The sequence below is a fragment of the Oncorhynchus mykiss genome, chromosome 15 (assembly GCF_013265735.2).
Source record: "Oncorhynchus mykiss isolate Arlee chromosome 15, USDA_OmykA_1.1, whole genome shotgun sequence".
In the NCBI taxonomy this organism is placed as follows: Eukaryota; Metazoa; Chordata; class Actinopteri; order Salmoniformes; family Salmonidae; genus Oncorhynchus; species Oncorhynchus mykiss.
The window spans coordinates 8512898-8526628 of NC_048579.1; the positions used below are offsets into that span (position 1 = coordinate 8512898).

Genomic DNA, 13731 nt, shown 5'->3' on the forward strand with positions numbered 1-13731 from the left:
TGATTCACCATAGTGAAGGCGTAGACTCAGGTTTTCCGGGTGTCTATGTTTTTGGTTGGACAGGTTCCTCAATTTCTTTCTTAGATTTTTGCATTCTTCATCAAACCATTTATCACTGTTGTTAATTTTCTTTAGTTTTCTATTTGAGATTTTTTGATCTGATAGGGAAGCTGAGAGGTCAAATACACTGTTAAGATTTTCTACTGCCAAGTCTCTCTCTCTCTCTCACACTGTCTTTCTCTCTCACTCTCTCTGTCTGTCTCTATCACTCCTCTCTCTGTCTCAGTTCATCAGTGGCAGTGTGACAGCCTCAATGGAGACTAAGTCTCTTATTAGCTCTTAATGTTAACCATGGATCAGGTTTCACCAAGAGAGAGAGAAAGCGAGAGAGAGAGAGAGAGAGTAACAGAGAGCGAGAAAGAGTTAACAAATGTGTGGGTGGGTGTGATAGAGAGACAACACCAGTGTACATTCTGCCAGGGCCATTCTGAAAACCACAGCTTTCTCCAAGGACATAAAGTGTGTGTGTGTGTGTGTGTGTGTGTGTGTGTGTGGCTGCATGATTGTCTGTGTGTAAGAGGGCCCTTGGAAACAAACACCAAGGCTGCTCTAATGCTGTATCCCCCCCTCCTTATAACATACACAGTACAGTCAGTCTATCAGCTCATCATATAACATGTACAGTCAGTCTATCAGCTCATCATATAACATGTACAGTACAGTCAGTCTATCAGCTCATCATATAACATGTACAGTCAGTCTATCAGCTCATCATATAACATGTACAGTCAGTCTATCAGCTCATCATATAACATGTACAGTCAGTCTATCAGCTCATCATATAACATGTACAGTCAGTCTATCAGCTCATCATATAACATTTACAGTACAGTCAGTCTATCAGCTCCTCATATAACATGTACAGTCAGTCTATCAGCTCATCATATAACATTTACAGTACAGTCAGTCTATCAGCTCATCATATAACATGTACAGTCAATCTATCAGCTCATCCTATAACATTTACAGTACAGTTTTTGATGAGCTGATAGACTGACTGTACTGTAAATGTTATATGAGGAGCTGATAGACTGACTGAACACTGAACTATGCATGAGAGCACCAGCTGTTCTGGACGACTGTGTGATTTCTCACCTGGTCAAAAGTAACACCTACGTGAGAATGCTTTTCATTGACTACAGCTCAGCATTCAACACCAAAGTGCTCTCCAAGCTCATCACTAAGCTAAGGACCTTGGGATCTCCCTCTGCAACTGGATCCTGGACTTCCTGGCGGGCCACCCTCAGGTGGTGAGGGAGGGCAACAACCCATTCATCACTCTGACCCTCAACACGGGGGCCCCTGCATTGTTGGGAAGATCCCGTAGGTAAGCATTTCACTGTTAGTCTACACCTGCTGTTTTCCAAGCATGTGACAAATAACATTTGATTTGATTTGAAGCAGGTACTCTGCAGGCAATTATAGAATATTCAGATTCAGACACTCACAGATGATTATACATAACCACATATGCATGTGCACACACACAGGTGTGCACACACACACGCACACACACACGCACACACACACGCGTGCACACACACACGCACACACACAAGCACACACACAGGTGTGCACACACACACGCACGCACACACACAGGTGTGCACACACACACGCACGCACACAGCCCTCTGCCATAATGACAAAACATTACAGAGCACAACAATGACTCAATAAGTCCTCTATCTGAATCAGTGAGTGATGAACTCAATACATCCATTATCTGAGTCAATGAGATTAACTCAAAACCTCCTCTATCTGAGTCAATGAGATATTAACTCAAAACCTCCTCTATCTGAGTCAATGAACACAATACCTCCTCTAATTGAGTCAATGAGAGATGAACTCAAAACCTCCTCTATCTGAGTCAATGAGAGATGAACTCAAAACCTCCTCTATCTGAGTCAATGAACACAATACCTCCTCTAATTGAGTCAATGAGAGATGAACTCAAAACCTCCTCTATCTGAGTCAATGAGATATTAACTCAAAACCTCCTCTATCTGAGTCAATGAGAGATGAACTCAAAACCTCCTCTATCTGAGTCAATGAACACAATACCTCCTCTAATTGAGTCAATGAAAGGTGAACTCAATACATCCTCTATCTGAGTCAATGAGAGATGAACTCAAAACCTCCTCTGAGTCAATGAGAGGTGAACTCAATACATCCTCTATCTGAGTCAATGAAAGGTGAACTCAATACATCCTCTGAGTCAATGAGAGATGAATTCAATGTCCTAAACTAGAGTATATTTACTAATGCCAAGACAACAATAACATGGCCTGTATTGCATCATTGACAGCTGATCCACAGGTCCAGACAGACAGACAGACAGACAGACAACAGAATGACTTCAGCACAACACTTTGGCAACCATCACACTCTGAATGACTAACAGGTCACCTACAGGTGTGAGGTAGGTGCCCCCTTACCAGTGGTGGAGTGGAGGCTCTCCAGGCTCCAATAATGTGAGAGGACCCCTCTGAGAGTACCTCCTAGGCTCCCCATGCCTCCTCCTCCTCCGCCGCCTGCTCCCCATTTTTCCCCCATCCCTCCTCCTACTCCTCCTCTTCCACCTCCCTCGGTGGGGGTACCGCTGTCCGAGTCCGAACCAGGAGATCCAGGGGAGAGTCCAGAGCTGGTGCTGCCACTGCTGTCCCCGGGCACGGGCCCCTCAGAGCTCTGCTGGGTCCGCATCAGAACAGCCCCCCGAACACAGATCCTGGTAGTGGTGGTGGTCAAGGTAGGTGTTTCCCCCAGTCAGAGGAAGGTCAATCTGGGTAAGTAGATACGTACGAATGCTGTAGCCTCTACCTGGACCGTACAGCTCCAGCTCTGTGTGTCAGTAAGCTCCAGTCAGTCAGTGAGTGCTTCCAGTCTCGGCTGTTGCTCCTCTCTCTGGCTCGGCTCTGCACTCAACGGCTGCTGCGTCTCATATCTCTCTCTCTCTCTCTCCCTCCCTCCCTCCCTCCCTCTCTCTCCCTCTCCCTCTCCCTCTCCCTCTCCCTCTCCCTCTCCCTCCCTCTCCCTCTCCCTCTCCCTCTCTCTCTCTCTCTCTCTCCCTCTCCCTCTCTCCCCCTCTCTCTCGCTCACCCTCTCTCGCTCGCCCTCCCTCACTCACTCTCCCTTTCACTCTCTCCCTTCCTCGCTCACACACACAGACACACACACCCCCCCAGTGGGGCTCCACTAGGTGGGTTCTGTGGCTCTGCAGTGTGACTTGCCTGGCTGCAGCTGATGGCTGATCGCTCTGTAATATCTTGGTGCAGTGCTATTATGGTGGGACTGAAAATATCCCCCCTCCTCCCCCTGTCTAACCCCTGCCCTCTCCCCTCTCCTGTCCTCTGCTGTTTCTAAAGCATTGCTGTTGTTATATGGTGTGTGTGTGTGTGTGTGTGTGTGTGTGCGTGCACATGCGTGTGTGTATTGTCAATAGAAAGTCAGGCTGTTGAAACCTGGCAGTCATGGCTAAAGCTCCCAATGCATTTGAACCTGTCAGAGAGGAGAGGCTTTGGGAGATGTGATTTCCTGCCTCTGACAGGGCAGGGAGTGCAGAATCATCAGCTTAAACAGTTACAAGCATTCCTATTAATGCCTTGAGAAAGAGAGAGATAGGGAGGGAGGGAGGGAGGGATGGAAGGAGGTAGAGAGAGAATGAGGGATGGAAGGAGAGAGGGAGGGAGGGAGGTAGAGACAGAATGAGGGATGGAAGGAGAGACGGAGGGAGGGAGGTAGACAGGAGGGGGGATGGAATGAGAGAGGGAGGGAGGGAGGTAGAGAGGGAGGGAGGAAGATTGAGAAAGAGAGGAAATGAAAGTGAGGGGCTTACCTGATCCACTGCTCTATATTACTGTAAACATTATAAACACCATGTACTCCTACTGAGATATACTCTATCTGTACAATCCAACAGCTCTGATTATAACTTTGCAAAGATGTACACAACACATGTAACCAGAAGAAGAGTGTTTGTGTCAGTCTATGCTCTCTAGGCCCTAAATACACTACAGACGTGGCAGATGGTGCTGTATAAGATGAGGGAGGACCTTTAAAAAAACAAAACCATTATGAGCATGTCCTTATTTCTGTTACAGGTTATTGGATGACTGTCATTCATATTCCATTCCCCCAGCACAATGTAACATTGATAAGTTAAGGCTACTACATGATACTCTAATTTCCCCTATAACCATCAGGAGGTTGCTACAACCTCGCCTATGAATGAAAGTTTACAATGTAGGTGCAAGAGAGAAAAAGTTGAGGTGACAGACAAAGTCACGTTCAATACCACCTTGCACACTCATGCCTGAATCTCGGTGATCCAGTGTGTAATCATTAGTCCAACAGTTGCAAACGAGAGTTTCTATTGGACAAAATCAGGTATGTTTATCCCCGTTTGCTTTCGGTAAGAAACCTTTTTTCAACAGAATCCACGGAATGAATGCACCACTGATCACGCATGAACACAGTTCACTTTCATAGCAGCCACGTTGTATTCCTTCTCTCCTCCTCTCACCTTTTCCATTCGCTTGTGGACTTCCATGGACAACACATCAGCTGTGTGTGACCGGGCTAAAAAAACATTCCAAGCCTAACCATATCATAACCGCTACACACAGCCTACAGTGTAAAGTAACATCATAGTCAACACAGCTAATATAACTAATGCATTAGTAAACCCGCTACAATCATGCAGTAACATTACAGTGTACAGTCAGTAAGCAGGTTAGCACTTACACCAGTGGGCCCAGGTGGCAATAAATGAGTAAAAACAAAAACTTACCTTGACTCGGAAGAGTTCCAGTGTTGTGTTGGATAGCCATAGCCAGCTAGCTAACATAGCATCCCTCTGTTTGCACAGGTTGTTTGAGTGGGCTAACCTAGCTAGCTGCATTTGCTAGCTAAGTAAGTTAAACTGAAAGTGAAAAAAAAGCAAATCTCTCTCTTTCTTGCTTCTCTTTCATTTTGACTATTGTCTTTCTCTCTCTTTGAGTCAACTACTCACCACATTTTATACACTGCAGCGCTAGCTAGCTGTAGCTTATGCTTTCAGTACTTGATAATTCTCTGATCCTTTGATTGGGTGGACAACATGTCAGTTCTTGCTGCAAGAGCTCTGATAGGTTGGAAAATGTCCTCTGGAAGTTGTCATAATTACTGTCTAAGTCTATGGAAGGGGGTGAGAATCATGAGCCTCCTGGGTTTTGTATTGAAGTCAATGTGCCCAGAGGAGGACGGAAACTATCTGCCCTACGGCTACACCATGGTGCTACCCTACAGAGGTGCTGTTGAGGCTACTGTAGACCTTCATTGCAAAACAGTATGTTTTAATAAATTATTTGATGACATGAGTATATTTAGCATACTTTTACCTAAATAGATAACTTTAATGTTTTAATTTAAAAAAAAAACTAAAAAAAATTAATTCACTGAGGAGGATGGTCCTCCCCTTCCTCCTCTGAGGAGCCTCCACTGTACTACAGTCATGTCCGCTTATCCATATCCCATACTCATATCCCATATTCACATCCTATATTCATATCCCATACCCAAGTTAGATCAACACATGAAGATATATCGCTGTCTGGTTGGCTACAATACATGTACAAAATTATTCAAACTAAAATAAATGTTTTGTTTTCACTCATGAGGGAGAAGGTTCCGGATTTCTCCATAAAGGACATATTCACTCAGAGCACAGGGAACGAGATGAGGGAGAAGGTTCCGGATTTCTCCATAAAGGACATATTCACTCAGAGCACAGGGAAGTAGACATGAGGGAGAAGGTTCCGGATTTCTCCGTAAAGGTCATATTCACTCAGAACACACGGAAGTAGACATTTCTGCTGTCTCTGTCTCATAGGACACAGAGATACATGGTGGTTCTGCTGTCTCTGTCTCATAGGATACAGAGAGACATGGTGGTTCTGCTGTCTCGGTCTCATAGGACACAGAGAGACATGATGGTTCTGTTGTCTCATAGGATACAGAGAGACATGGTGGTTCTGCTGTCTCATAGGACACAGAGATACATGGTGGTTCTACTGTCTCATCGGATACAGAGAGACATGGTGGTTCTGCTGTCTCATAGGACACAGAGATACATGGTGGTTCTGCTGTCTCATAGGACACAGAGATACATGGTGGTTCTGCTGTCTCATAGGATACAGAGATACATGGTGGTTCTGCTGTCTCATAGGACACAGAGATACATGGTGGTTCTGCTGTACCACCTGGTAAAGGAAAGGCTGTTGGTCCTGATGAAGATACACACCCCCGCATGCACACACGCACTTCTGACCCACACACACACACACACACACACACACACAGTAACAGTAAGGTGGGTTAGAAGTGAGAAGACCAGGCAGACAGAGCCACTGGAGTCTTCAGACACAAGGCCAGTAAAGTTTAGATTGGAGGGAAGATCTCCCTCACTCCCTCCCCCTCTCTCTCCCTCCCCCCCTCTCTCTCTCTCTTCCTCCCTCTCTCTCTTCCTCCCTCTCTCTCTTCCTCCCTCTCTCTCTTCCTCCCTCTCTCTCTTCCTTCCTCCCTCCCTCCCTCCCTCCTTCCTTCCCTCTCTCCCTCCCTCCCTCTCTATCTCTCTCTCCCCCCCCTCCCTCCCCCCCTGCCTCTCCCTCCCCCCCTCCCACTCCCCTCCCTCCCCCCTGCCTCTCCCTCCCCCTCCCTCCCCCCCCCCCTGCCTCTCCCTCCCCCTCCCTCCCCCCCCCCTGCCTCTCCCTCCCCCTCCCTCCCTCCCCCCCTGCCTCTCCCTCCCTCCCTCTCTCCCTCCCTCTCTCCCTCCCTCTCTCCCTCTCCCTCTCCCTCTCCCTCCCTCCCTCCCTGCCCCTCCCTCCCTCCCTCCCTCCCTCCCTCCCCCCTGCCTCTCCCTCTCTCTCTCCCTCTCTCTCTCCCTCCCCCTCCCCTCCCTCCCTCCCCCCCTGCCTCTCCCTCCCCCCCTCCTCCCTCCCTCCCCCCCTGCCTCTCCCTCTCCCTCTCCCTCTCCCTCCCTCCCCCCCTGCCTCTCCCTCCCCCTCCCTCCCCCCCTGCCTCTCCCTCCCCCCCCCGCCTCTCCCTCCCCCTCCCTCCCCCCTGCCTCTCCCTCCCTCCCTCCCTCTCTCCCTCCCTCCCTCCCTCCCTCCCTCCCTCTCTCCCTCCCTCTCTCCCTCCCTCCCTCCCCCAGATATACTGGATGGACCTAAAGACTGGAGACCAACTGATAAGGAGGCTTAAGTTACATATTGTTTGTATGTATAAACCAATAACTAACCATCTGTAACCTACCGGTGTGTCACCGATATGTAGTGTCAGTTTGAAAACATCCTTTCATGGGCTATGATGAATACAGATGAGTATGGTGTTGGAAGGTGAAAAGTGGCTTAGCTCACTGCATGGTGTGTACCACAGAAATACCACTGCCCATCATCAACCTACTGACTTCAATGGGGATGCCCGTTCTAGTCATTCTATGGTGCACCGCCCTTTAGCCAGTCAGCTAAAGAGGTTGACACTACACTTGTCTTTTGATTGGCCTTTCAATTCAATTAACTAAAAATTAATCAAATTACAAGGAAGGCATCTGGTGCAAGAACACTGACCTCACTTTGAGGGGCAATGCTTCTGCGCGCGTGTGTGTGTGTGTGTGTGTGTGTGTGTGTGTGTGTGTGTGTGTGCGTGTGTGCGTGCGCCCACCCAATGACATCAGAATGAACAGGGTCATTTCAGCACTACCTAATGTCCACCCACTCAGCAGTATGATAGGTTACCCTGGAGACCCTCTCACAGTCCGAGCAATAGAAAAAAGGAGTCTGGCACCTATATCGCTCGCTTTTATCAAAATGGTCCTAAAAGAAAGCTAAAACTCTGTAGATAATAAATAAAGGATATTTTCCTAAACCATTCTCTCCTACCATATTCTATTTCCTACAGGCTTCTCAGACAAAGAGCAGAGCCAGACAGACAATCTGACACACACACCGAGACACACACGACAAACACCCTCGAGGAGAACTCTGTGTTCTCCCACTAAAAAGTGACGGCTGGATTTTGAACAGGACTACTAAAAAAAATAAAAAATCCACTAAATTCAAAGAGGATCCATCTGGAGATACCAGCATATCTTCCAGAGACTAATCACCATAGAAACACAGCGTTTATATATTCTCAAAAGGTCATTGACCTGGATTTAAAACTGATGACGTCACTGGCTCTCCTCCACGGTCTGTTAATGTGAATAGCACAATGCCTTTCCAAGCACCAATAAACTGTGGGACCACTGACGTGCAGAGGATGTGGCTCCCCCTGCTGGTGACAGGCAGTACTACAACACTCTGTCCATGCCAAAACGGTAATAATTGTAATTGGCTCAGAGTAGTGTTACACCTAGCTTCAGAATAAAGTCGTTGTTTCACAACAGATGTTGCTGCAGTGCGTGGCATGATGCCCGCAGGCTAATCCAGGATTTGGTGAGGACATGATTTTAAACATGGAACTAAATGATATATACAGTAAGTCCCTCAAACAGAATTACATCCAGGGAATGGAGTTGGAGTCTGAGACAGGGGTGGGGGCCAGGGGTGGGGGCCGAGGGGTGGGGGGCCAGGGGTGGGGGGCCAGGGGACCTATAATCTAGTAAATAGGTGGTCATCATGATAAAAGAAAGAAAGACATTGTAGAGTATTGGAACCAACCTTGGCATAGCGAGTGAGAGAAAAATACATTATAGAGTATTGGAACCAACCTTGGCATAGCGAGTGAGAGAGAAAGACATTATAGAGTATTGGAACCAACCTTGGCATAGCGAGTGAGAGAGAAAGACATTATAGAGTATTGGAACCAACCTTGGCATAGCGAGTGAGAGAGAAAAACATTGTAGAGTATTGGAACCAACCTTGGCATAGCGAGTGAGAGAGAAAGACATTGTAGAGTATTGGACCCAACCTTGGCATAGCGAGTGAGAGAGCCAGCAGTATGTAGTACTCAGGGTTAGGAGGAGGAGGAGGGAGGAGCTACTCTCAGGGTTAGGAGGAGGAGGAGGGAGGAGCTACTCTCAGGGTTAGGAGGAGGAGGAGCTACTCTCAGGGTTAGGAGGAGGAGGAGCTACTCTCAGGGTTAGGAGGAGGTAGGAGATACTGTTAGGGTTAGGAGGAGGTAGGAGATACTGTCAGGGTTAGGAGGAGGTAGGAGCTACTCTCAGGGTTAGGAGGAGGAGGAGCTACTCTCAGGGTTAGGACGAGGAGAAGGGGCTACTCTCAGGGTTAGGACGAGGAGGAGGTAGGAGATACTCTCAGGGTTAGGAGGAGGAGGAGGTAGGAGATACTCTCAGGGTTAGGAGGAGGAGGTAGGTAGGAGCTACTCACAGGGGTAGGAGATGCGTCGTCTCCAGCCCAGACAGTCCAGACCGATGGGGGTGCTCTGGGAGAAGCAGTGGGACTTCAGGATCATCCCAGAGAATGCCTCCATGGTCGACAGGGACACTGAAGCATGCGACTGTGGGGAAGAGGCAAAATCAAAGCTGGGGATCCAACAATGCCTAGGCCTACATACCTAGAAGTCTACAGTTAGTATAATGCTCACTTTAAATGTTAAGACCCTGCCTTTTCTTAGTTTAAATCCTGAATATACATGTACTATATCATGTGATAGACCAACAATAATGAAGGGATTTTCCTGAACGGATTGAGCTGAAGGTGCATGCAGGTTAACAGTAGGAGCTGAGAGAGAGAAGACTGGTACGGAAACAGGAGCGAGCGAGAAAGACATCCAAAAAAACTGAAATGGAAGGGGGAAAAAAATGTAACAAAGGAAAGATGTCAAGACTCCTGACGAAGGATAGAAGAGACGGAGGAGGGAACCATCCTCAGACAGTACACAGATGAAGAGGAGGAAGGAGGAGGAGGAGAGAACCATCCTCGGGACAGTACGTAGATGAAGAGGAGCAAGGAGGAGAAGGAGAGAACCATCCTCGGGACAGTACGTAGATGAAGAGGAGGAAGGAGGAGGATGAGGAGAGCACCATCCTCGGGACAGTACATAGATGAAGAGGAGCAAGGAGGAGAGAACCATCCTCGGGACAGTACGTAGATGAAGAGGAGGAAGGAGGAGGAAGAGGAGGAGGAGAGATCATTCTCCCTAGACTGTAAGTTGTTTTGCACGGGTAAGCATGGTGGCGTCTTACTTTGTCGAGCTCTTCAGGACAGTGTGTGTTGAGTTGTCCCAGGCTTCCCCTCATCACTCGGGCCAGCTTCCGCTTCCGTCTTGTTTCCTCTTCGATCCACAGGTCATCTGAGCAGCAGCGGTGGCGTCTCGGATCCCTGTCCGGCCTGTGGCCTTGTGGTGGTCTGAGGGCTAAGGCAGTAGTATCCGGTGAAGGCCCAGGAGTCTTCAGCTCTGATAGCCTCTTCCCTCCTCCTCCTGTCTGGCTGCAGGGTCTACATTCATCCTGACTGGTCTTTGGGTGCATAGTCAACTGGTTAGCAACAATATGGCATCTATCTGTGTACATGACAGCATACTATTCTTACTGATACATGATCATAAACAGTTGTTATGTAGTGTTGATCACTATGATGGAACAGGTGAATGAAATGGTCTTGATTGGTGTAACTGATGCACTTGACAGGTAAGGTAGTTCCCACTGACTATTTCCTGTGGTCATAAATACTAAATACTATTTAATATACTATTTAATCATGATTTAGTTTAGCCTCTGTATCCCTGTCTGCCTGGTCATGGTTAGAAGGGATGGTTTAGTTTAGCCTCTGTATCCCTGTCTGCCTGGTCATGGTTAGAAGGGATGGTTTAGTTTAGCCACTGTATCCATGTCTGCTTGGTCATGGTTAGAAGGGATGGTTTAGTTTAGCCACTGTATCCCTGTCTGCCTGGTCATGGTTAGAAGGGATGGTTTAGTTTAGCCACTGTATCCATGTCTGCTTGGTCATGGTTAGAAGGGATGGTTTAGTTTAGCCTCTGTATCCCTGTCTGCCTGGTCATGGTTAGAAGGGATGGTTTAGTTTAGCCTCTGTATCTCTGTCTGCTTGGTCATGGTTAGAAAGGATGGTTTAGTTTAGCTTCTGTGTCCCTGCCTGCTTGGTCATGGTTAGAAGGGATGGTTTAGTTTAGCTTCTGTGTCCCTGCCTGCTTGGTCATGGTTAGATGGGATGGTTTAGTTTAGCTTCTGTGTCCCTGCCTGCTTGGTCATGGTTAGAAGGGATGCAGCTAATGTCAAAGTGAAGTCAAAAGTTAAATGTTTGAATAATGTTTGCCTTTTTGCTAACCCCTTTTTCTAACCTTAACCTAATTATCCTAACCATAACCTAATTAACCATTATCCCAACCATAACCTAATTATCCTAAACTTAACCTAATTATCCTAACCTTAACCTAATTATCCTAACCTTAACCTAATTATCCTAACCTTAACCTAATTATCCTAACCTTAACCTGATTATCCTAACCTTAACCTAATTATCCTAACCTTAACCTAATTATCCTAACCTTAACCTACTTATCCTAACCATAACCTAATTATCCTAACCATAACCTAATTATCCTAACCTTAACCTAATTATCCTAACCATAACCTAAGTATCCTAACCTTAACCTAATTATCCTAACCTTAACCTAATTATCCTAACCATAACCTAATTATCCTAACCTTAACCTAAATATCCTAACCTTAACCTAATTATCCTAACCTTAACCTAATTATCCTAACCTTAACCTAATTATCCTAACCATAACCTAATTATCCTAACCATAACCTAATAACATAACCTTTAAAAACCAATGATAATCATTTGGAGAGTATTTAGATGTGTCCTGCTACGCACAAGAGTGTAATGGAAATGTTTTTTGCTCATCACAACTTCCCCTGAAACACCCACAGGGAGTGGGTCACCATTGTACAGAACCCCTGAAACACCCACATGGAGTGGGTCACCATTGTACAGAACCCCTGAAACACCCACAGGGTGTGGGTCACCATTGTACAGAACCCCTGAAACACCCACAGGGAGTGGGTCACCATTGTACAGAACCCCTGAAACACCCACAGGGAGTGGGTCACCATTGTACAGAACCCCTGAAACACCCACAGGGAGTGGGTCACCATTGTACAGAACCCCTGAAACACCCACAGGGAGTGGGTCACCATTGTACAGAACCCCTGAAACACCCACAGGGAGTGGGTCACCATTGTACAGAACCCCTGAAACACCCACAGGGAGTGGGTCACCATTGTACAGAACCCCTGAAACACCCACAGGGAGTGGGTCACCATTGTACAGAACCCCTGAAACACCCACAGGGAGTGGGTCACCATTGTACAGAACCCCTGAAACACCCACAGGGAGTGGGGCACCATTGTACAGAACCCCTGAAACACCCACAGGAAGAGTGTCACCATTGTACAGAACCCCTGAAACACCCACAGGGAGTGGGTCACCATTGTACAGAACCCCTGAAACACCCACAGGGAGTGGGTCACCATTGTACAGAACCCCTGAAACACCCACATGGAGTGAGTCACCATTGTACAGAACCCCTGAAACACCCACAGGGAGTGGGTCACCATTGTACAGAACCCCTGAAACACCCACAGGGAGTGGGTCACCATTGTACAGAACCCCTGAAACACCCACAGGGAGTGGGTCAACATTGTACAGAACCCCTGAAACACCCACAGGGAGTGGGTCACCATTGTACAGAACCCCTGAAACACCCACAGGGAGTGGGTCACCATTGTACAGAACCCCTGAAACACCCACAGGGAGTGGGTCACCATTGTACAGAACCCCTGAAACACCCACAGGGAGTGGGTCACCATTGTACAGAACCCCTGAAACACCCACAGGGAGTGGGTCACCATTGTACAGAACCCCTGAAACACCCACAGGGAGTGGGGCACCATTGTACAGAACCCCTGAAACACCCACAGGAAGAGTGTCACCATTGTACAGAACCCCTGAAACACCCACAGGGAGTGGGTCACCATTGTACAGAACCCTTGAAACACCCACAGGGAGTGGGTCACCATTGTACAGAACCCCTGAAACACCCACAGGGAGTGGGTCACCATTGTACAGAACCCCTTAAGCAATTACAGTTAAGTGCATTGATCAAACACAGTGACACGTTTTTTTTCCCCCACCTTGTTGGCTACGGTATTCGAACCAGCAACCTTTCGGTTACAGGCCCACCACCCTAACCTCAAGGCTATCTGCTGCCCTAAAACCCCCCATGACATCAAACAGGCAATTTTTCTCTCTGCCCCATAGCAAAATGTGTCGAATTGAAGGAAACTAGCTTTAAAACAGGAACACTTTCTCCCAGCCTCATGACAAAATGTGTAGAATAACATTATGCCATTTTCTTTCTCTCTGCCCCATGTCAAAATGTGTTGAAATACAGCAAGTTAGCAGTTTGGGGGAGCCCCCTGGAGGTAGGAGGCCCGGGGCCCCAAATGCAGTAGTCCGGCCCTGGCTGCTTCCCATCTAGACAAAACACGCCTGGATCACTGCTGGGTGCTTCCTGCAAACTCCACTAGGGGGGGCTTGAACACACCGGCCCCCTACCAGCTGTCTGCTGTGTAAGGCTGCTGGGCTGTTTCAGAGCAGGTGGGACGGGACGGGACGGGAGAAGACTAACTAAAGACAGTCAACACTT

The 13731-nt window shown here is 47.7% G+C and overlaps 1 protein-coding gene across 4 annotated transcripts in view; it reads right to left on the reverse strand.

Annotated features, from left to right (window-relative positions):
• The window catches only part of LOC110489553 (rho guanine nucleotide exchange factor 4), a 77241-nt gene that overhangs the window by 54098 nt on the left and 9412 nt on the right, over positions 1-13731 (reverse strand). For 3 of the 4 annotated variants that reach the window (XM_036945712.1, XM_036945713.1, XM_036945714.1), the window contains exons 2-3: positions 10244-10516; positions 9426-9555 (exon numbers count right to left, since the gene is read on the reverse strand). In XM_036945712.1, coding sequence (XP_036801607.1) covers positions 9426-9555; positions 10244-10516 — 403 coding nt within the window. Of the gene's footprint in view, positions 1-2498; positions 2998-9425; positions 9556-10243; positions 10517-13731 lie in introns of those variants that run through there. The other variant, XM_021562278.2, reaches the window with a different exon arrangement.